Source organism: Lynx canadensis, chromosome E1 (genome assembly GCF_007474595.2).
Source record: "Lynx canadensis isolate LIC74 chromosome E1, mLynCan4.pri.v2, whole genome shotgun sequence".
NCBI lineage: Eukaryota > Metazoa > Chordata > Mammalia > Carnivora > Felidae > Lynx > Lynx canadensis.
Genome location: NC_044316.2, coordinates 10,426,249 through 10,447,945, shown reverse-complemented (window position 1 = coordinate 10,447,945; position 21,697 = coordinate 10,426,249). Strand labels below are relative to the sequence as shown.

The 21,697-nt window shown below is 54.6% G+C and overlaps 2 protein-coding genes across 3 annotated transcripts; one reads left to right on the top strand and one right to left on the bottom strand.

Annotated features, from left to right (window-relative positions):
- Nucleotides 1-5,329: 5,329 nt before the first annotated feature.
- MAPK7 (mitogen-activated protein kinase 7) lies at nt 5,330-10,749 on the top strand. Of its 2 annotated transcripts, none has more exons than XM_030294856.2 (7): nt 5,330-5,391; nt 5,797-6,033; nt 6,947-7,112; nt 7,737-8,815; nt 8,923-9,572; nt 9,988-10,121; nt 10,270-10,749. In XM_030294856.2, the coding sequence occupies exons 2-7, from the start codon at nt 5,802-5,804 to the stop codon at nt 10,421-10,423; spliced, it is 2,415 nt and encodes an 804-aa protein (XP_030150716.1). In that variant the 5' UTR covers nt 5,330-5,391; nt 5,797-5,801; the 3' UTR covers nt 10,424-10,749. The 2 variants fall into 2 exon arrangements, with proteins under 2 accessions (XP_030150716.1, XP_030150715.1); XM_030294855.2 differs by having other exon boundaries at nt 5,337-5,504.
- Nucleotides 10,750-10,871: 122 nt separating this feature from the next.
- On the bottom strand, nt 10,872-14,111 carry MFAP4 (microfibril associated protein 4). The gene is made up of 6 exons (XM_030294861.2): nt 14,042-14,111; nt 13,603-13,681; nt 13,207-13,361; nt 12,618-12,714; nt 12,343-12,525; nt 10,872-11,948 (listed from the first exon to the last, which is right to left on the bottom strand). Exons 1-6 carry the CDS (start codon nt 14,045-14,047, stop codon nt 11,701-11,703), a joined length of 768 nt encoding a protein of 255 aa, XP_030150721.1. The 5' UTR covers nt 14,048-14,111; the 3' UTR covers nt 10,872-11,700.
- Nucleotides 14,112-21,697: the final 7,586 nt, after the last annotated feature.

Below are 21,697 nucleotides of genomic sequence, written 5' to 3'. Positions count from 1 at the left end.
ACCTCTTTGATCTTGGCCACAGCAACTTCTTACTCAACACATCTCTGGAGGCAAGGGAAACAAAAGCAAAAATGAACTACTGGGACCTCATCAAGATAAAAAGCTTCTGCACAGCAAAGGAAACAATCAGCAAAACTAAAAGGCAACCGACAGAATGGGAGAAGATATTTGCAAATGACATATCAGATAAAGGGTTAGTATCCAAAATCTGTAAAGAACTCATCAAACTCAACACCCAAAAAACAAATAATCCAGTGAAGAAATGGGCAAAAGACATGAACAGACACTTCTCCAAAGAAGACATTCAGATAGCCAACCGACACATGAAAAGATGCTCAACATCACTCAATATCAGGGAAATACAAATCAAAACCACAATGAGATACCACCTCACACCTGTCAGAATGGCTCACATTAACAACTCAGGCAACAACAGATGTCAGCGAGGACAGAGAGAAAGAGGATCTCTTTTGCATTTCTGGTGGGAATGCAAACTGGTGTGGCCACTCTGGAAAACAGCATGGAGGTTCCTCAAAAAACTAAAAATAGAACTACCCTGCCAGCTAGCAATTGCACTACTAGGCATTTATGCACGGGATACAGGTGTGCTGTTTCGAAGGGGCACATGCACCCCCATGTTTATAGCAGCACTATCGACAATAGCCAAAGTATGGAAAGAGCCCAGATGTCCATCGATGGATGAATGGATAAAGAAGATGTGGTGTATACACACACACACACACACACACACACACACACACACACACACACACACAAGGGAGTATTAGTCGGCAATCAAAAAGAATGAAATCTTGCCATTTGCATTTGCAACTACGGGGGTGGAACTGGAGGGTATTACGCTAAGTGAAATTAGTCAGAGAAAGACAAAACTCATATGACTTCACTCATATGAGGACTTTAAGAAATAAAACAGATGAACATAAGGGAAGGGAAACAAAAAGAATATAAAAACGGGGGGGGGGGACAAAACATAAGAGACTCTTACATATAGAGAACAAACAGAGGGTTACTGGAGAGGTTGTGGGCGGGGGGGATGGGCTAAATGGGTAAAGGGCACTAAGGAATCTACTCCTGAAATCACTGTTGCACTATATGCTAACTAATTTGGATGCAAATTTTAAAAAATTAAATTAAATTAAAAAAATAAATAAAATTAAATTTAAAAAAAGAAATAAAAAAAACAGGAATGAAGTTCTGATACATGCTGCAAGGATGAACCTTGGAAAAACATTATGCTAAGTAAGAGAAATCACACACAAAAGATCACATGTTGTTAAGATTCCATTTGTGGGGCGCCTGGGTGGCGCAGTCGGTTAAGCGTCCGACTTCAGCCAGGTCACGATCTCGCGGTCCGGGAGTTCGAGCCCCGCGTCGGGCTCTGGGCTGATGGCTCAGAGCCTGGAGCCTGTTTCCGATTCTGTGTCTCCCTCTCTCTCTGCCCCTCCCCCGTTCATGCTCTGTCTCTCTCTGTCCCAAAAAAATAAATAAACGTTGAAAAAAAAAAAAAAAAGATTCCATTTGTAAGGAACGTTCAGAATAGGCAAATCCAGAGAGACAGAAAAGTAGATGAGTGGTTGCCAGGAGCTGGGGAGGGGAAATGAGGAGCGACTCCTGAAGGAGCTCTTTTTGGGGTGAGAAAAAAGTTCCAAAATTAGGTGGTGGTTGCACAATTTTTATGAACATAATACAAAAACCCACTAAATTGTACGCTTGTAATTTTTTTCAAGTTTATTTATTTTGTGAGAGACAGACAGAGTGCAAGCAGGGGAGGGGGAGAGAGAGAGGGAGAGAGAGAATCCCAAGCAGGTTCCACCCTGTCAGTGCAGAGCTGGACACGGGGCCCGGACTCGTGAAACTGTGAGATCATGGCCTGAGCCAAAATGGAGCCCGATACTTAGCTGACTTAGCCACCGAGGTGCCCCTTTACGCTTTTAGGTCTTATAGCATGTGAATTTTCTCTCAAAAAAAGCTATTATTAAAAAAAAAAAAATGGGGCGCCTGGGTGGTTCAGTCGGTTAAGCAGCCGACTTTGGCTCAGGTCATGATATCACCGTTCATGAGTTCGAGCCCCACATAACTTTGGTTATGATATTTAATGATCTTTAGGAAAGGTGTATAGAATTTGTATTTATTAAAGAGGAGTTGGACAAAAATGTGTATTTGTATTGAATTTGAATTCTAAGAGACAACAAAAGTGACTGCCTGGGGTTAGGGCCAAGATTTTTCGCTTAAGCCTTCTTATAACAAGTTTTGAGCCATGTGAGACATTAAAAAAAAAATTTTTTTTAAGGTTTATGTATTTTTGAAAGAGAGAGAGAGGGAGACACAGAACGTGAAGCAGGCTCCAGGCTCTGAGCTGTCAGCACAGAGCCTGACGTGGGGCTCAAACTCACAACAGTGAGATCATGACCTGAGCCAAAGTCGGACACTTAACTGACTGAGCCACCCAGGCGCCTCGAGATGCTTTTTTCCTAAAGAAATGGTCAGTTGTGTCCGATGCAGCAGAGCTCAGTAAGGCAAAGACCGAAAAACATCCATTGGATTTGCCTATAGTTAGACAATTGATGACTTTTCCAGGACAGAGTCAGGGCCCAGTGAGGGTAGAGGCAAAGAAGGCAGCTCGTAGTAGATTGAAAAGTAGATGAGAGGGGCACCCGGGTGGCTCAGCCGGTTAAGGGGCCGACTTCAGCTCAGGCCGTGATCTCACGGTTCGTGGGTTCGAGCCCCATATCAGGCTCTGTGCTGACAGCTCAGAGCCTGGAGCCTGCTTCCGATTCTGTGTGTCTCTTTCTCTCTCTGCCCCTCCCCAGCTCACACTGTTTCTCATTCTCAAAAATAAACATTAAAAAAAAAAAAGTGGATGAGAATCAGTTTTTGTCAGAGAATGTTGAATAGCCTATAACTGTATACCCAGCCTAGCTGAAGTTTTTATAGAGAGGTAACTAAAGTCTATGTATGACTCTCTTACGGTACTTTGTTTTCTTCCTGAATCAGACAGGACCATCACACAGATGCCCACCCAGTCCCCTGACTACGTGAGTTTCTGTGTCTTGCTGTTTTATGACCTCTACTTATACTGAAGGTCACTGCAGGCCTCATATTAGACATACTCGAGTTAGGGAAGATTGTCTACTGTGCCCCCTAAAGAAAGGCCATCCAAGTACTATTTTCAGACCTCAGTGACAGAAAATGTTCCCTTTCCTCAAGTACGGTTTATTAATATTCAGTGCAACAGTTAATATGGTTTTTTGTTATGCTGTGAGAAAAACCAGAAACAAATTCATAGCTCAACCTTAATTAACCGGGGAGACCCATATGGGATCTTTATATGTCTAAATACTAGATAGCTATTTTTCCAGGGGCTGACCTTAGACAAGTATGTTTTTCCTTGACTTTTAAAAGACGCAGTATCTACTTTTTCATTTTAATGTATGATCCCAATAAACCTCTTAAAATTCAGTGCTGGGGCGCCTGGGTGGCTCAGTCGGTTAAGCGCCCGACTTCAGCTCAGGTCACAATCTCGTGGTCCGCGAGTTCGAGCCCCGCGTCGGGCTCTGGGCTGATGGCTCAGAGCCTGGAGCTTGCTTCCGATTCTGTGTCTCCCTCTCTCTCTGCCCCTCCCCCGTTCATGCTGTGTCTCTCTGTGTCTCAAAAATAAATAAATGTTAAAAAAAAAAATTTTTTTTTTTAATTCAGTGCTAAAAAAAAAAAAATGTATGGAAGAGTTACCAAGGGGCGGGAGCGGGGTGGGGGGGAACTGTCACCATTAAAGAGAAGGGGCTTCTGAGCAGCTGATAGTTTTTTTTATCTGAATTCAATACAACTGTTGTGTTAAATTTGTGAAAACTGATTGAACTATACACTTACGTCTGACTTTCTGTACGTAAAAAGTAAACAAAACAAACCAAAACACAACAGTGTGGAATATAAACAAAACAAAGGTTTTAAGATTTTATTTTTTTAGCCTCTACACCCTACGTGGGGCTTGAACTCACAACCCTGAGATCAAGAGTTGGCACGCTCTACCAACTGGGCCAGCCAGGCGCCCCAACAAAACAAAATTTTTAGGAACAGTGTAGGGCTTGCCAAAATTCGTTCCTGGTCTGGATCCACTTTTCAGCCGCTAGTTAGTGATGTAAGGAAGAGACCCTCTCTGCCCGGCACTCGGAGTCTAACCATGGGGTTCCACCCACCGGTCATTGATCATTATTCAGGGCAGAGCCTGCGATCCTGTACTTCTCGCCTCCATACCGTTGACTGAGCCCTTCCCTCTTCTCACTCGGCGTAAAGAGCCACCTTTGGAGTCCCTGCTCCAAAGCCCTTTTCCTTACAGCACTACCTCGAGCTTCCTGAAAACCTTTCCTCCCCACCATGTTCATACTTGTCCCCGTGTCACCGCTGCCTCCTCCGCACTGAGCTTTTGAGGGATGGTGCTCGATGAGTATTTGCTATACGGACGAACGAACTACCGGCTCCGGAGTGGGGCGGGGCACCTGGACCCCAGTACTGCTTCCTCCCTCTCTGGGCTCGGCTGACCCGCGGGCTCCGCGGAGGGGTAGAGGCTGGACGCCCCGCTCGCTCTCCCCCTCAGCTCCGCCGCAGCCCAAAGAGCGGAGACCACCGCAGAACCACCGACGGAGAGAACACGCAGGAGGCCGGGAAAACCCGAGCGGACGCCCGGGGACTCCGGAAGCTGGGCGGACGACCAACCACCGGAAGTCAGTGGCGGCTTCAGGCCGGCCGCTCTAGAATCCCAGAGGCCCAGGGTCTCTGTGGTTGGACGCGTCGGATCAACCCTATAGTTTGGGTGGCGCATTACCAAGAGCCGAGCTCCCAGCCGATCGGGAAAAGGAGGGGGTGGTGCATAATTCCTCGGGCGATGGGGACTGATAGAGGGAAAGGGGCCTAAGAAGGGAGATTTCATGAGCCGACCGAGAAGGTGACAGATCCACGCACCTCAGCCCTTCCAGCTCCCGGGACCAGAGGTGACTAGCGAGCAGTCAAAGCGCAGGATGGCAGTGCGCGCGCACGCACGGGGACGTTGCCTTCCATTCACGCGGCGCCCGGGGCTGCTACTGCGCATGCGTCAGAAGACGGCGCTGGGCGGAGGGTGCACCCCTGCGAAGCGCCGAGAGCCCTTTGGGCGGCTCCCTCGGGCAAGCTGGACAGCGGCGCGCGCGCGCGGGCGGAGGCGTGGCTTCCTCTGCAGGTGGGTTCGGATTGGACGCAGCCAGTAGAAGGGGTGGGAACCTCCTCAGAGACCGCCCAGCGATTGGCTAGAGGCTGGAGGGAGCGTGGTCTTGGGAGGCGGGGCGGGGGGACCGGCTGGGCAGAGCACGACGCTGAGGTGGTGGCGGCGGCCTTAAACAAGTGAGCGAGCGACTCTTTTAGTACCCCTCCACCGGGCACGGGAGATCGGGGAGGCAGGGGCCACCGGCGACCTCCGAAGGCCCCGAGGAGGTGTCGGAGTGGGGCGCCATTCGGTGAGTGTTGACCGAGAAAAGCGAAGTGCCCCGCCCCTCCCTTTCTTCCTGGACCGCGCCTGGCGGCGCCTCCCCCACCTCCCACCCTGCGTTCCACCCCGGACCTGAGCTCTGGGTTCCAAGTCCGGGTGTGGGACGACGACTGCGTGCCAGCCGCTCTCTTTCGCTCCCTACCTGGCCCCCGTCGGCTTGGGGAACTTGGTAACTCCCTGGTACTGCTCCCCAGCCTCATAGAGGGGAAACTGAGGCCTGGGAGGGCGGCGGGCCCCTCCTCACCAGCGTCTCCGCACAGAAGCCATGGCCGAACCCCTGAAGGAGGAAGAAGGCGAGGACGGCTCTGGGGAGCCGCCCGGGCCGGTGAAGGCGGAACCCACCAACACCGCTGCCTGTGTAGCGGCCAAGAACCTGGCCCTGCTGAAAGCGCGCTCCTTCGATGTGACCTTTGACGTGGGGGACGAGTACGAGATCATTGAGACCATAGGCAACGGGGCCTATGGGGTGGTGTCCTCAGCGCGCCGACGTCTCACCGGTGAGCTTCCCTATCGTGAACCGCTTACAGATCTGGAAGCCGGTTCCCTAGAGAGTGAGAAACCTGCTCCATCTCAAACAGCCAGGAAAGCTGGGATCTACATTCTGGCTGAAGGCAACAAATACCGATGAAGTGTCTTCTGGGGTGCCAGGCTCTGTGTTGGGCACAGTTCTCGGGAGCTGCCGTTGGTGGTTTTGCCTATTTCTTTAGAAAAGAAAAAAAAAAATGACAATACCAATTAGACCAGAATGGAGATCCCATCTTTGGTTTCTAAAAGAGAAAAGTGTTCTGGAGCCAGAGACTGGCGCAAGGAATTGGTGGTGGGATGGGTGAGGTCTGAGATGGAGAGAGAGTGTAGGTAGGGAGAACGAGCACAGGTTATTTAGAGTCAAGGCTCTGCTACTGATTAGCTGCACAACTAGCTAGTTACTAGCAGGTAACTAGGTTACCATGGGGGGTTATCATGTCCGACATTGAACTACTAGTATCTGTCTCAGGACAGATGTGAAGGGGAAATCTGATAATGTATGCAGAGTGCTTAGGACAAGGCTTGGCACATAGTAGGTTCTTGTAATAGGATAGTTGTTATTCAGTATATGGTAACTGCATTCTAGAAGGGAGATGTTGGGGGGGGGGGGGGGGGTGGCTCAGTGGGTTCAGCTCAGATCATGACCTCGCGGTTTCGTGAGCTGGAGCCCCGCACAGGGTTGTGTGCTAAAAGCCAGAGCCTGCTTCAGATCCTCTGTCCCCCTCTCTGCCTCTCCCCCACCTTTGCACATACTCTCTCTCAAAAATAAATAAAACACTAAAAAAAAAAAAAAAAAAATAGAAGGGAGATGCTGAGAGTGGCCTTTTGCCAATCTGCAGCCATTCTAAGGTACGTCATGGTATCTTCCTTTTCCCTGCTCCCCAGGCCAGCAGGTGGCCATTAAGAAGATCCCTAATGCTTTTGACGTGGTTACCAATGCCAAGCGGACCCTCAGGGAGCTGAAGATCCTCAAACACTTCAAGCACGACAACATCATCGCCATCAAGGACATCTTGAGGCCCACGGTGCCCTACGGGGAGTTCAAATCTGTGTAAGGAGCAGGGATGGGAGAGAAAGGCAGAGGCGGGACCTTTTCTGAAGGCCGGGGCCATGTTGCTGAAGTTTCCGAAGGGCAGCTGAAGGCAGGCTGGGAAATGTCCCGTGATTCCAGGACCAGTGTCCCTTAGGGCTTTCCCCGGGACAACCGTGATTACTCGTGAAGAGTACAGACGTTACGGTTTTATGAAATCTCGGTATGTGGGATGGCAGACGCGGGACCTTCGTGAGATAACGTCACCCTTTTGTTCCCATGGCAGATACCACTGGTCAATCACAGAGCACTTTCTTAACAAAACCTGGGCAAGCCTGCGCAGTTTTCACATAGTCTTTCAAGCAGCCACACCAAACAGTGGAGATGGCCCCCAAACTAGACCTATCGGCCAGCCCTGGTTTAGTCCAACCCTGGGGAAACTGGATCTAGACAGAAAAATGATTTAACTTCACTTGAAGTTATGGAAGAGTTGGAGAAAATCCTGACTCTTCATACCATGCCATTGGCCCCTGCAGAGTGCAAGGATGAGGCCATTACCTGTTGCGCTGGGAGGGAGTAGTGAGGCTGAGGCTGGGGCTGCCGCGCCGGCGAGGCAGCCATGCCTGTCTTTCTTGCCCCCTCTAGCTACGTGGTCCTGGACCTGATGGAGAGCGACCTGCACCAGATCATCCATTCCTCCCAGCCACTCACTCTGGAGCACGTGCGCTACTTCCTGTACCAGCTGCTTCGGGGCCTCAAGTACATGCACTCGGCTCAGGTCATCCACCGCGACCTCAAGCCCTCCAACCTGTTGGTGAATGAGAATTGTGAGCTCAAGATCGGTGACTTCGGCATGGCCCGCGGCCTGTGCACCTCGCCGGCTGAGCACCAGTACTTTATGACTGAGTATGTGGCCACGCGCTGGTACCGTGCTCCTGAGCTCATGCTCTCACTGCACGAGTACACGCAGGCCATCGACCTGTGGTCTGTGGGCTGCATCTTTGGTGAGATGCTGGCCCGGCGCCAGCTCTTCCCAGGCAAAAATTATGTGCACCAACTGCAGCTGATCATGATGGTGCTGGGTACTCCATCGCCGGCCGTGATTCAGGCCGTCGGGGCTGAGAGGGTGCGGGCCTATATCCAGAGCCTGCCGCCACGTCAGCCCGTGCCCTGGGAGACAGTGTACCCAGGTGCTGACCGCCAGGCCCTCTCACTGTTGGGGCGCATGCTGCGTTTTGAGCCCAGCGCCCGCATCTCCGCGGCCGCTGCCCTTCGCCACCCCTTCCTGGCCAAGTACCACGATCCTGATGATGAGCCCGACTGTGCCCCGCCTTTTGATTTCGCCTTTGACCGTGAAGCCCTCACCCGGGAGCGCATTAAAGAGGCCATCGTGGCTGAGATTGAGGACTTCCACGCGCGACGCGAGGGCATCCGCCAGCAGATCCGCTTCCAGCCTTCCCTGCAGCCTGTGGCCAGTGAGCCTGGCTGCCCCGACGTTGAGATGCCCAGCCCCTGGGCTCCCAGCGGGGACTGTGCCATGGAGTCCCCTCCGCCAGCCCCGCCGCCGTGTCCTGGCCCTGCACCTGACACTATCGATCTGACCCTGCAGCCACCCCTGCCCGCCAGTGAACCAGCCCCTCCGAAGAAAGAGGGCGCCATCTCAGACAACACCAAGGCGGCCCTCAAAGCTGCCCTGCTCAAGTCCTTGCGGAGCCGACTCCGAGGTGCCTTGTGGAGGCAGCGGCTGGCCAGGGAGTGGGGCTGCAGAGGGGGTACTCCCAGCTTGGACAGGCCACAGACTCTTACCCTCCCCCTGCCAACTTCTCTGCAGATGGCCCCAGTGCTCCTCTGGAAGCTCCTGAGCCTCGGAAGCCGGTGACAGCCCAGGAGCGCCAGCGGGAGCGGGAGGAGAAGCGGCGGAGGCGGCAGGAGCGAGCCAAGGAGCGGGAGAAGCGGCGGCAGGAGCGGGAGCGCAAGGAGCGGGGGGCCGGGGCCTCTGGGGGTCCCTCCACTGATCCCCTGGCTGGGCTGGTGCTCAGTGACAATGATCGCAGCCTGTTGGAGCGCTGGACTCGCATGGCCCGGCCCCCAGCCCCCACACCGGCCCCGGCCCACGCCTCAGTCCCGGCCCCCACCCCAGCCCAGCCCACCAGTCCTCCGGCTGGCCCCCCACCGCAACCTGTAGGCTCCACCTCTGGCCCCCCACCGCAGCCTGCTTGCCCACCCCCTGGCCCTGCTCCCCACCCTGCCAGCCCTCCGGGGCCCGTCCCTGGCCCTGCTCCACTCCAGAATGCCGCCTCTAGCCTCCTGGCTCCCCAGTCGCTTGTGCCACCCGCTGGGCTGCCTGGCCCCAGCTCCGTAGGTGTTCTGCCTTACTTCCCATCTGGCCCGCCCCCTCCAGACCCCGGAGGGGCCCCTCAACCCTCCACCTCAGAATCGCCCGATGTCAACCTGGTGACCCAGCAGTTGTCCAAGTCACAGGTGAGAGGCGAGGCCCGGGCTGTGGGCTCTCCTGGATCTGGGCCCAGAGAAGATGGGTCTGGGGAGTCCTTGCTGTTTGGTGGGGATGGGGGATAGGAGAGTCTTTGGTATATCTTTATTCCATGAAAACTGAGTGGCAGATGGGGCTTATCTCTGAACTTGTTCTCTTGCTCTTAGAAGAAGCGTAATGCCAACAAGCAGGCTGTCGGGAGACAAATAAGATGCTTCCTGGGAAGAGGGCTTGGACCAAGCTGGTCCCTAATTAGCACTCGATGATTGTCAAGGATTGTCAAGGGTGGTGCTGTCATCTCCCACAGGTGTCCAGGCAGAGTCGCCGGCAGCATCAGGACGGACTTGTAGACGTCTGTCCGCTCTTGATGGTGCCTGTGTCGTAACCTGCCATCATCCGTTGCAGGTGGAGGACCCCTTGCCCCCGGTCTTCTCGGGCACTCCGAAGGGCAGTGGGGCCGGCTATGGTGTTGGCTTTGACCTGGAGGAATTCCTAAACCAGTCTTTCGACATGGGCGTGGCTGACGGGCCACAGGATGGGTAAGATGGCAGGACCGAGCTTCTGGAATGGGGCTGTGGGTAGGGTTTCCTGTTGGAGGAGGAGCTCGCCTGTGGGATGGGCAGGGAGCCAGCCTAGGCTAACAGTGCCTTTCCCCTCCACTCTCCCTGCTTTCCCTTATCCCCGCAGCCAGGCAGACTCGGCCTCACTCTCGGCTTCCCTGCTTGCTGACTGGCTGGAGGGCCATGGCATGAACCCTGCCGACATTGAGTCCCTGCAGCGTGAGATCCAGATGGACTCCCCAATGCTGCTGGCTGACCTGCCTGACCTCCAGGAGCCCTGAGGCCCACGGCCTGTGCCTTGCTGCGGGGGGCAGACCCAGCTACCAGACTCACAGAAACGTCTCCAAGGGCTGGAGCCTTGGGCCCAGCAGCAGAAGCTTGGCTAGATTATTCTGCAGGTTCATCTCAGACACACTCTGCAGCCTTAAGCAGCCACCTGAGCCACCACCAAGCCATGGAAGGATCAGGAAACCTCTACTCCTTGAGCGATCCTTTTCAGTATTGTATTTTTATTATTATTATTATTATTATTATATTAATATTATTACACAGTCTTTTTGCCATCAAAATGAGGCCTGTGAAATATAAGGTTCCCTTTAGTGCCTAACTCTAGGTGTCTTTTTGGAGTTGAGAGTAGGGTGTCGTAAGTAGGGGAGCAAGGGGGAGCCGGGTCCCCCCACGTTTGGGGGCCGAGCAGACAACACTTGCATGCACAACAGCCAAAACCAGTTCATTCAGATCCTGAGGTTTATTGGGATCTTCGCTCCCCACCTGCTTCCAGCCCCACAGGAGGTGGTCCTCTGCCCCCTCATGTGGTCAAACCTCAACCCTGGGGTGGGTGGGGGACCTTGTGTCTATGCCTACCGTGGTTGTACCTGTTTTCGAGCGGCATGCGGTAACTGTGCTGAAATACAGTTTTGGCATTGAGCTCTGGGGGCTGGGACAGGCAGGTAGGGGAAGCTGAGTATGACAGTGAGATGGGGCTGGGGGTCCATGGTGCTCACCGTTGGGGGATGAGTTGGTGGGAGGGAAGCGGAGGACGGAGATACTCGGAACGGTGCGGGGAGCGCCGGGCTGTGGCGGCAGTGGCCACACGTGGGTAGCCTGGCGCACGCCGTGGGTATTGGTCAGGCTACGCCAGCTCAGTCTAGCACACTAGGGTGGCTCCAGACCGAGGAGCCCGCGGTGAGGAAGCTGGCTGAGGTGGAATGCGGAAGCCCACAGCCGAGGAGAGCGGTTCGGCCTTTGGGGTAGGGCAGAGGCAAGGAAGAGTCTCGTGGAGCCCAGTCGGGTCTGGGCCAGGACGGCTGCGCCTTTCGGAGGAGGCCTGGGTCAGCTGCTGGCCGCGTGGCCTGTGACGAAGGGAACAGAGGCCTGGCCTGGAGATGGACACCCTGGGGGTGATGGGATCCGCTGGGGCGAGAGCCGTGAGATCCCCTGTGAGAAGCAGGTGCTAAGAGAGCAGTAGGCAGGGGTGAGGCAAGGGCGCAGAGGGAGCACTCATGGAAACCTGGAGCAGCTAGGAGGGGGAACTCGGGGCCTGACGGGGGCCAGCCCCTCAGGCCCGGCGGATTTTCATCTCGGTGCGCTTGAGGGAGTAATAGAAGCCCTTCCACTGGGCCCAGTTGATGCCATTAGCATAGGAGAGGTGGGAGCCGCCCAGGTAGAAGCCGTTGAGGTTGGCAAAGTGGCAGCTGCGGAACCAGAAGGCTCCCGAGGAGAGGGCTGCACAGTTCTGCACAAAGAGGTCCTGGTCCCGGTCGAAGGTGGAGAATTTCTGGCCGCTGTGGTAGGACAGGGAGTCGCCTGGCGGAGGGGAGGAGGGATGGGGCCACTGAGGTGGGGTGCAGGGCCCCGTGCTGGCAGGGACGGGGATGGCGGGGACGGGGGACGCTACGCGAGGCGTCACGTGGCAGCCTGGCGGGACGGGGCACCCTCCCTGAGTCCGCTGTTGGGTAGCTGTGCTCCTGCAGTGAAGGGAAACAGCTGCTCCCCGCAGCGCTGCCTGGAGTGAGGGGACGCGGCTTCTCCCAGGGCCGAGGCCCAAGCTGGGTGGGAGCCAGCAGGGCCCTTTCGGGCCAAGCGGGGAGGGAGGGGCCCAGAAGGGGCTGGGAGCCAGCTGGGCAGTGCCAGCCCTGCCTTCTCCCCGCCCCCCCCGCCCCCCCCCACAGCCCCTTGTTAGGGCGGCAGCAGGGGGTACCTGCCCCGCCGTCCTCGAAGCCTGCCACGTAGAGGGTGTAGCCGTCCTCCTCGGCACTGACCGCGTTGGGCGAGATGGAGAATTCAGCGTACTTGGCCGAGGCCGTGTTGTTCTCAAAGTCCTCCAGGTCCACTCGTAGCTCGTACTTCTGCTTCAGCGTCAGGAGGTGCAGGTTCTGCAGCCCTGGGGGGCGGGGGGGGGGAGGGGCAGCTGCTCAGCAAAGCTCTGGCTCAGGGCGGCCCCCAGCCCACCGGACGCCCCTGCCCCCACCTTACCCAGCCAGTACTCCCCGTCGGCACGGCCAAAGCCCAGCTTGTAGTCATTCCAGCCCCGGAAAAAACTCACGGAGCCATTGAATCTCTTCTGGAAAACCTGGAGCACAGAGGACAGGCCTGGACGATCAAGAGTCCAGGGGGTGGGGGCCTCACGCAGGCACGGACCCTGTGGTGCTGAGGGGCTTCGTTAAAGGACCAGACTGGGGCCTAACACGAGGCACACACTGGCACCAGGCCCCTCGGTGAGCAGCTCCCGAGTGCCAGGGAAGGGTTAAGAGGGGGAGTAAGTCGTTCTAGAGTTCAGGCAGCTGGCAGTGAGTTCCAGTGTGGGCTGTGTGACTTTGGGCAAATGACTTCACCTCTCTGGGCTCCAGTTCGTCTATGGAAGTAACCTTTCTCCCAGGATTATTGTGAGGATACAGGCACTAGCCTGCCTTAGGCACCTGGAATTCAGTGTTGGCGGTGGCTCACAAGCTACACCGCGGATATCGTGACCCCATTAGAGATGACAAAACCGAAGCTCCCGGAGGTGAAGCTCGGTCACACAGCCGGGGCAAGAACCTGGCCTCCGTTCCTTCCTCCCACTCACCGTCCACTTGCCGCCCCCGGTGGTCATGTCACAGAAGACAGGCACGGGCACGCTGGGGCCCGAGGGGTAGATGAGGTACACGCCGTCCTCCTGGTAGCCCTGGGCGTAGATGTCATCGCAGTCCAGAGGCTGCTGAAGGCAAAACTTCTCCAGAGCTGGGGGCAGGGGCGGGGAGGGTGAGGAGAGGAGACCAAGGCATACCCGGCACCCCGCAGCTTGCCCCCGTTCCTAGGGGCACAAGCAATCATGGCATTTCTTCCGGGGTGGGGCAGGGGGGATGCTCAAAGATCACCTCCACCTGCCCCGTGCTGTAGAGGAGGGGATGGCATCCCGGCTCCCAGAAATGACGGCTCAGAGTACTCTCTCCTCGCCCAGACTGCTGGCCGGGCTGCTTACCGTCTCCCCGGATCCCAGAGGCCTGGGGGGCGCAGGGGGGCGTGGAGAGAAGCAGCAGCAGCGGCAGGGCCAGGAGGGCCTAGGACAGGACGACAGGGTCACCTCACCGCAGCCCCCCCCCACCCCGCCCCGCAACCAGCCCCAGAGCTCCTTGCGTTCTCTGCACCGGTCCCTCAAGCAGACCACCCCCTGTCGGGAGCCCCTTGCCTTCCCCCTCTGGCCCTTCTTTCCCAGCCAGAGGAACACCACGCTCTGGGACAGGCCCGGGGCCAGAGGAACACCACGCTCTGGGACAGGCCCGGGGCCTCACAGCTTAAGAGTCTCCCCTGGATCACAGGAATGTCCTGTGCCTTCATAGCCCCCTCTCTGGTAAGGGCCCTCTTCCCCCAAGGGGGCTCAGGCCCCCGGTGCCGTGAGTCCCCTGCCCCGGGCCCAGTACCTTCATGCTGCCAGTTCAGCTCGGAGCGGCTGGGTGTCTGCTGCCCCAGACTGCGCCCCAGACTGCACCCGCCCAGAGTTATGTGCTGGGCCCTGGCCAGCCGCCCTGGCCCCGCCCCCTGTAGCTGCAGAGCCCCCCTCACCCCTCCCCGGCTCTGAACCAGCATCTGCTTTCATGGTCAGGGGGGCCAGGGGATGTGGGGCCCGGGCCAGGGGACCACCTGCGTCTCATTAGGCCTGTCGGGTAGATTACTGGGGAGTTCACTCCCTGCTGAGTCACCCCGCTCCCTGGAGCCCCTCTACCACCCACCCCCTGGACCTGGTACCCCCAGCCCATCCCCTGCTTCCCAATGTCCCCCCCCCCCCAACACACACACCCCCCAGATGTCTGTTTATTTTCTTCCCCGGCCTGTGTTTCATCAGCCTTTGGGGGAAGGCTAAGGAGTGGTGGGGAGGGTGTGGGCATGCCTGGGTTCTGGGGAGGGGAGGCCCATTATGGGGGAGCAGAGGGCTGGGGAGGCAGCTTAGGAGCTCCTGATGTGGGAGCCTGTCTGGGGCTGGAGGGGGATAGGGGCAGCGGGGGCCAGGCCGTCTCCTGGCAGGGCTGGGACATTTCTGAGCCATGAGCACAGCCTGCAGGCGTCCAACTGCTGTCTGCCCCAGCTCAAGCCAGGGCCCCTCTCCAGCCCCCTCCCAGCCCCCCTTGCTCTGGCCCCTCAGGCCCCCTCCTTTCCCCTCCCACAGTGTTCCCCAGGGATCTGTCTGGCTCCTGCACTGAGCGCACCGAGCGAGGGGCCTCTCTTGTTCTCTTCACCTCACCCCACCTCCCTTCCTTCTCCCAAACCTTTTACCTCAGCCCCCATCCCACCTCAGCCTCCCCACTAAGACCCCTCTTAAGTAGTGTCTCATTTTCTCAGCCCTGAAAGCCTGCCTCTTGCCTCCTCGCCCCCATTGAGCCCGGGTGTCCTCCTGTCCGCCTCCCAAGCATTCCTAGGGCCCACCTGCTCCTTTCTCCATTTAGGTTCCAGGCCTCCTTCGAGCCCTCCCAGGTGCTCGTCACCCCCAGCCTCTTCATGGATGCCCCTGCTTCCGTTCCCTCCCCTTTCTTCCATCCTCTGCGCAGGCTGCCAGCACAATCTTTCTGGAGGGCTGCTTTGTCATCACCTGCTTAAAGCCTCTGGTGGTTCCCTATCGCCTCAGGGCTGAGACTGTTGCTCACCTTGGACTCGAGAGGAATTTTAAGTCCGGCTTAGGCTTACCTTAAGGACCTCATCCCCTGACTGCCTGTGACTCCTCAAGTACAATCTGGCCACACCAGATTTCTCGCCGTGGAGCTCCCCCCTCCCCCGCCTTTGCCCACTCAGTTGTTCCCTGAGGGGCCCACCCGGTAGAGTCGTCTCTACCAGGCATTGGGTGCAAACGGGCCAGGTCTGTGTCATTCCTGCACGCTTTGCACACATCACAGACTGGCATGTGTGTTCGGTCACAGATCAAATATCTTTTGAGCACCCACTTTGTGCTGGCTGTTGGGGACACAGTTTCTGCCCTTAAGGAGTGGCAAACACCGGCATTAGCTCATTGCAGATGTTAACGTGGTTATACAGGAGCCTCTGTGGAATGGATGAACAAATGAGGTATCCAGAGGCACAGAGTAAGAAAGGGCTCTGGCCCAGGTCCCCTCTCCTAAGTCAGTAAGCCCCTTGGATGAGCCCAGGTGGCTTCCTTGACTTCGGCTGTGTAATTGCTGGTAAGCGTTGTCTCTCCCCCTAGTTGTGTCGTGCCCTGGAGCCAGGTTGCCAGCTTTCAGATCCCGGCTGTGCCACCTGTTAGCTGGGAGACCTTGGACAAGTGCTCTCTGCTTCAGTTTCCCCCTTTGTAAAATGAGGATAGTAATAGTATCTCCTTCCCAGGGCTGTGCTAAGAAGTAATCTAGAACAAGTGCCTATATGCCATATGCCACAATACCCACAACGCGTGACTCTACCTACAATCGGTAAGTAAGAAATTTTAGTTATCATCGTTAACGTCACGATTGTGATCTCAGGTGAACGGTGTGCCTTCCATGTGATTTTTCTCCTTGCCTGTGGAAGAGATAGTTGCCTGCCTCTCCGCATCCTCCATCGTTCCCTCAGTCCTTTGTAAAGGCAGGGAGCTACTCCGTCTTCCTGCCGTTTGCCCTGTTGCCGGGCACGATGGCTGGACCTCCAGCCACCTCTTTGGCCAGTGAGGATGAGGCCCCGTCAAGAGATGGCAGAAGGTGGGTGTGTCTGGCTGGCTCATTCGGTAGAGCATCCAACTCTTGACCTCGGGGTTGTGAGTTTGAGCTCCACGTTGGGTGTAGAGAGCACTCAAAAAAGAAAAAAAAAAAAAAGAAAAAAGAAAGAGAGAGATGGTGGAGCATGATCAGGGAGGAGCTGGGTCCCTCAGGACTTCGTGGAGTGGGTCCAAGGCCAAGCTCTGGACTGCCCTTCCCTAAGCCTCATTTACGTGCAAGAGAAAGAAACTTTTATCTAGCTTAAGCCTCCGTTGTTTTTCTCCTGTTACACACAGCTGAATCTAATCCTAATACATCTCTCCTTTCAGCAAATGCCAGCTAATTTTAGCACAGGCTACAAATAGGAAAATCATGAAAAATCAGTCATCAAAACAAATAATAAAATATGTAGTAGAATACAACTAATAAAAAAAAATGTAGGCAGAAAAAATTAAGCAGGGAGGCATCAGTCATATTTTGCCTTTTTTTTTTTTTTTTTTTTTTTTTAACTTCACAAGAACGTATGTAAGTGTGGCAAAGCAGGCACTCTGTTCACTGGATGTGGTCGGGAATTCGTTGAACCTTCCAGAGAAAGGCTTGGTACATACCAAGAGTCAGGAACACCTCTCTGAAGCTGCTGTCTGAAGGAAATACTCTGACATTTGACAAGGCGCGTGTACTGGTCAGTGGGCATATTCGTGGGCTGCCCACCACGGGAATCTTCTTCCCGTGTTTGGGGGATCCCCCCCCCCCCCCACCTGGAATACCTGTGCTTGCTCTCCCAGCCTTCCTTGCGGTTCTGTTGAGGGCACCTGACCTCGGTTCAGCCAACCAAAAGCATTGCCCTGGGCTTTGTTTAGGGAGAGCTTGGTTTAAGAAGCAGGAGATTGAAGAATTCACTCTTGGGGCGGTAGTGACCCCCGAGGCATCTGACTTCTGGTCCTCTGGCTGGTTGGTGGTGGCTTTGCAAGCACGGTGCCGAGTCACATAGGCTCTGGCTCGGGCTGCAAAGCCCTGAGCTTGGTTCTCAGCACCTCTTGGCAATTGGTTTTCTCTGCCCACGATCTGCTTGCAAAAGACCCCCTTCTCAAGAGTGAAGATGTTTACATGAGGGCTTTTTCACGGCCAACAGCAGACGCCAACCCTGACCAACTTTGTTGGAAGGCTTTCGGGGCCTTGGAATTGTGGAGGACTAGCAAGACTGGGGACCAGTGGTTGCTCAGGCTGCTCCAAGGTCCTCAGTGGTGGTCTTGTAGTGGGGACAGTCTGTCAGGGTGGTGCTGCTCCCTGGACAGGCCGGATCTTGGTCAGCCTGCGAGCCAGGAGGTGGGGAGCGCCCGTCCCACTGGCCTTGCTTCGGTCGCTTGCCTACCCACTTGGCATTTGCCCCTCCACCTCCTCATCACTGGGTTCCCGTGGCCCCTGGCTTCTGGCTGGTTTTGGCCAGTGGGAGGCACCAACAGGAGGTGGAAGAAGAGGGAGGTTGGGGTGTTTGTCCCTGGCTCCCACCCTGCCTAGGACTGTGGTTTCAGCAATGGCTGGGCCCGCCTCCCCACCTCCAATTATAGCTCTTGCCGTAACCCCCTTCACTGGCCCTGATAACTCCATATCCTCCCCTTACCCCTGCCGCCTGGGATGCTAAGGCCCCCACCACTGCTAGTCCCAGGGTGGCTTCCTTAATGCCCACGCCCAAGTAAGTAGTCCATTAAATTCCCTTACAAACAGAAGCTGAGGCTGCCTTTGTTTCTTGCCAGGACCCTGACAGACACGAGGGCTTTCTTAGGTTTTGTTCTAAAAGCCCAGCTCCCGTGGACTGTCTTAGACAACAGCCAAAGACAAGACCCCCGCACTGTCTGTGGGTGCCGGGCATCGTGTCTCCATAGGACTTTCCTAACTGCCTCATCACCCGGCCTTCAGCCCGAACCGGGAGAGGGCTGAGGAGGGGAGTTTTTGAAGGCAACTCCTAGGAGCAGAGGGCACTCAAGGAGGGGAGAGGGTGTGTCCCCCAACTTGGGCCATGCGAGGGGGCTCCAAGAAGGGTGAGGCTGTCTGTAGGAGAGACCCTGGCTGAGCGGCTGCAAAGGGCCGCTACTGCAGCAGGGGGAGGGGCTGTTGGGAAGAGGGCTGGGGCCCTCAGGGTCACTGGCAGGACAAGGATGTAGTGTCCCTTGAGCACCTCTAGGACACATCAGGCACCCTTTAATCCCTATGTAGGCAGCAGCGGACAGACATGACTTTCAGCCCTGCTGGAGCTAGAGGGGGAAAAAATGACAACGTGAAATGATGAGCATAGTGAAAAAGAAAGCAGAGGAGGGATGGGAAGGAAGGCCATGGTGAGAAGGGGTGACGGCTGACTCGGGGTCCCAGGTCCGCCGTCGCTTTTGTGGTGGGGGACGCTTCCCTCCCCATATTTTCCCTCTTTGTCAAGGGGGCAACGAGGAAGCGTTTGGTGTCTCTCCCCGCTTTTCTTGGTAGTTTGGGGCAAGTTCAGTTGACGGAGCTCAGAGGGTGGCCAAGAGTAAAGCAGGTTGGAGATGCGGAGGGAATCGAATGCCAGGCTAAGTCACTCGAAGCGGACCCTGAGGCCTTTGGAACTGGGGTGTGTTGAGGCATGATCTTGCGTCTCCTGTTTGCCCCCTGGGATTTATGTAACCTGGGGGCTTGATTTTATTTTGGTGGGAGAGAGGTGTGCATGCTGCCTACCAGGGAAAACATACAGGTGATAGGTTGGTCTTCCTTTCTTAAAATAAAGGAGGGGCGCCTGGGTGGCTCAGTCGGTTAAGTGTCCAACTTCAACTCAGGTCGTGATCTCATGGTTCGTGAGTTCAAGCCCCACGTCAGGCTCTGTGCTGACAGCTCAGAGTCTGGAGCCTGCTTCAGAATCTGTGTCTCCTCCTCTCTCTGCCCCTCCCCTGCTCGCTCGCTCTCTCTGCCTCTCAATAATAAATAAACGTTAAAATTTTTTTTTAATAAAATAAAATAAAATAAAATAAAATAAAATAAAATAAAATAAAAAAGGAATGCATAGGCATAGTTGGGAAAAAGGTGTGCTGAAAGGCCCTTCCTTGAAAAACAGCATTCCCACCCTGGTGTTTGAGTCCTTCTGGTGGGTCTTTTCCATTTCATTGTATGGCCACTTGGGGGCCCTTCCACACTGGAGGCTGTGTCCTCATTCTGAGAATGTTCCGCTCTGTTGCCTGTTCTCCATTTTCTCTGTTCTCTCTCTTTTTAGCTTTAAAAATATTATTCTTAAGTAATCTCTGCACCCAGTGTAGGGCTCAAACTCATGACCCCAGGATCAAGAGTCTCACGCTTCACCGACTGAGTCAGCCAGGCACCCCTCTGTTCTCTTTCTTGTAATTTTATTAGTTAGATGCTGGACCTCCCAAATCAATCCTGTATTTGTTCTTATCTTTTGTCTGACATTTTTCATCTCTGTGTTTTTAATTCTAATTTCTGGAGCCCACCCTTAATGTCCAACATTCCTATTGACTACAATATTAGCTTTTCATGTTATTTTTATTTTCCAGGTCCCTCTTGTTTTAAGGCTTTATTTGGGGTATAATTTACATATCATAAAATCTACCCGCTCCTTTAAAAAATGTAGTCTTTATTTTATTTTAGTTATTTTTTTTAAGAGAGGGGGGTGCAAGTGAGCAAGGGGGCATAGAGAGAGAGACAGAGAGGGAGACAGAATCCCGTGAGGGGCAGACAGAGAGAGAGAGAGGGAGAGAGGGAGTGGGGCTCACCCAAAGCAGGGCTTGTGTTTTACCCAGAGTGGGGCTCGTGCTTACCCGATGTTGGACTCGAACTTGTGAACCGTGAGATCATGACCTGAGCCAAAGTCAGATGCTTAATGACTGAGCCACCGAGATGCCCCAGTAGTCTTTATTTTTTTGAAGACTTTTATGTTCACGGCAAAACTGAGAGGAACGTACAGAGGTTTCCTATGTAGCCCCTGCCCCCACACATGCACGATCAACGTCCCCTAGCAGAGTGGGACATTTGTTACAGTGGGTGAACCTTCACTGACACATCATCGTCACCGCAAGTCCATAGTTCACACAGGGCTCCCTCTTGGTGTCGTACATTCTATGGGTTTAGATGGATGTATAACCACATCCCACCACTAAGCATCATATAGAATAGTTTACTGCCCTAAGGACCCTCCGTGATCCACTGATTCGTCCCCGTATCCCCTGGCAACCGCGGATATTTCTACTGTCTCCATAGCTTTGGCTTTTTCATAGTATCACGTAATTGGGATCATACAGCACGTAGCCTTCTCAGAGGAACCTCTCTGACTTAGTGATGTACATCTAAGGTTCTTCGCTGCCTCTCGTGGCTCGGTAGCTCGTTTCTTTGTAGTGCTGAATAATATTCCGTTGTCTGATGGACCACAGTGTACCCACTCACCTACAGAAGGACACCTTGGCTGCTTCCAGGTGTCGGCAGTGGTGAACGAAGCTGCTATGTTTGGGTGAATAGCAAGGAGTGTGGTCGCTGGGTCATATGATAAAGAGTACGTTTAGCAACGTAAGAAACGGCTGAACTGTCTTCCCCAGTGGCTGCACCCCTTTGCACTCCCACCAGCAACGATTGAGAGTTCCTGTCATGCCGCATCCTTGCCAGCATTTGGTGTTGTCGGTATTTTGGCTTTTGTGGTTTTGTTGTCTTAACTTGCAATTCTCTAACGACATGTGATGTGGGGCCCCTTTCCACATGCTTACTTGCCATGTGCATGTCTTTTAAAAAACTTTTATTGTATTTTATTTTTCGAGAGCGACAGGGTGCAAGTGACTGAGGGAGGGGAGAGAGGGAGAGAATCTCACGAGGGACAGAGAAGCACGCTCACCCAAAGTGGGGTCCCAGACTCACCAGATCCGGAACTTGAACTCATGAACCGTGAGGTCGTGGCCTGAGCCGGTCAGATGCTTAACCAGCTGAGTCACCCAGGCACCCCATCTGCATGTGTCCTTTGGTGAGGCATCTCTTCAGATCTTTTGCCCATTTTTAAATCCGGTTGTTTTCGTGCTGTTGAGTCAATTGCTCCTTTTTAACGCATGCAGTGTTTTTGGTTTTGCTTTGTTTTGTTGTGTTTTATGAATGTGCATCTTCTCTTCTTTGGAGATACCAATCACAGCTGTGAGGTTTTCTTCCGTTTCCTGCGTTATCTCTACTTCCTCCATTTTTTTAAACGTTCACTTATTTTGAAAGAGAGTGTGTGTGTGAGCTGGAGAGAGGGGCAGAGAGAGAGGGAGAGAGAATCTTAAATAGGCTGCATGCCCAGTGCAGAGTCTGATGTGGGGCTCGATCCCATGGCCGCGAGATCATGACCCACGCCAAAATCAAGGGTCAGACATTCCACCGACTGAGTCACCCAGGTGCCCCTCCTCCATTTTG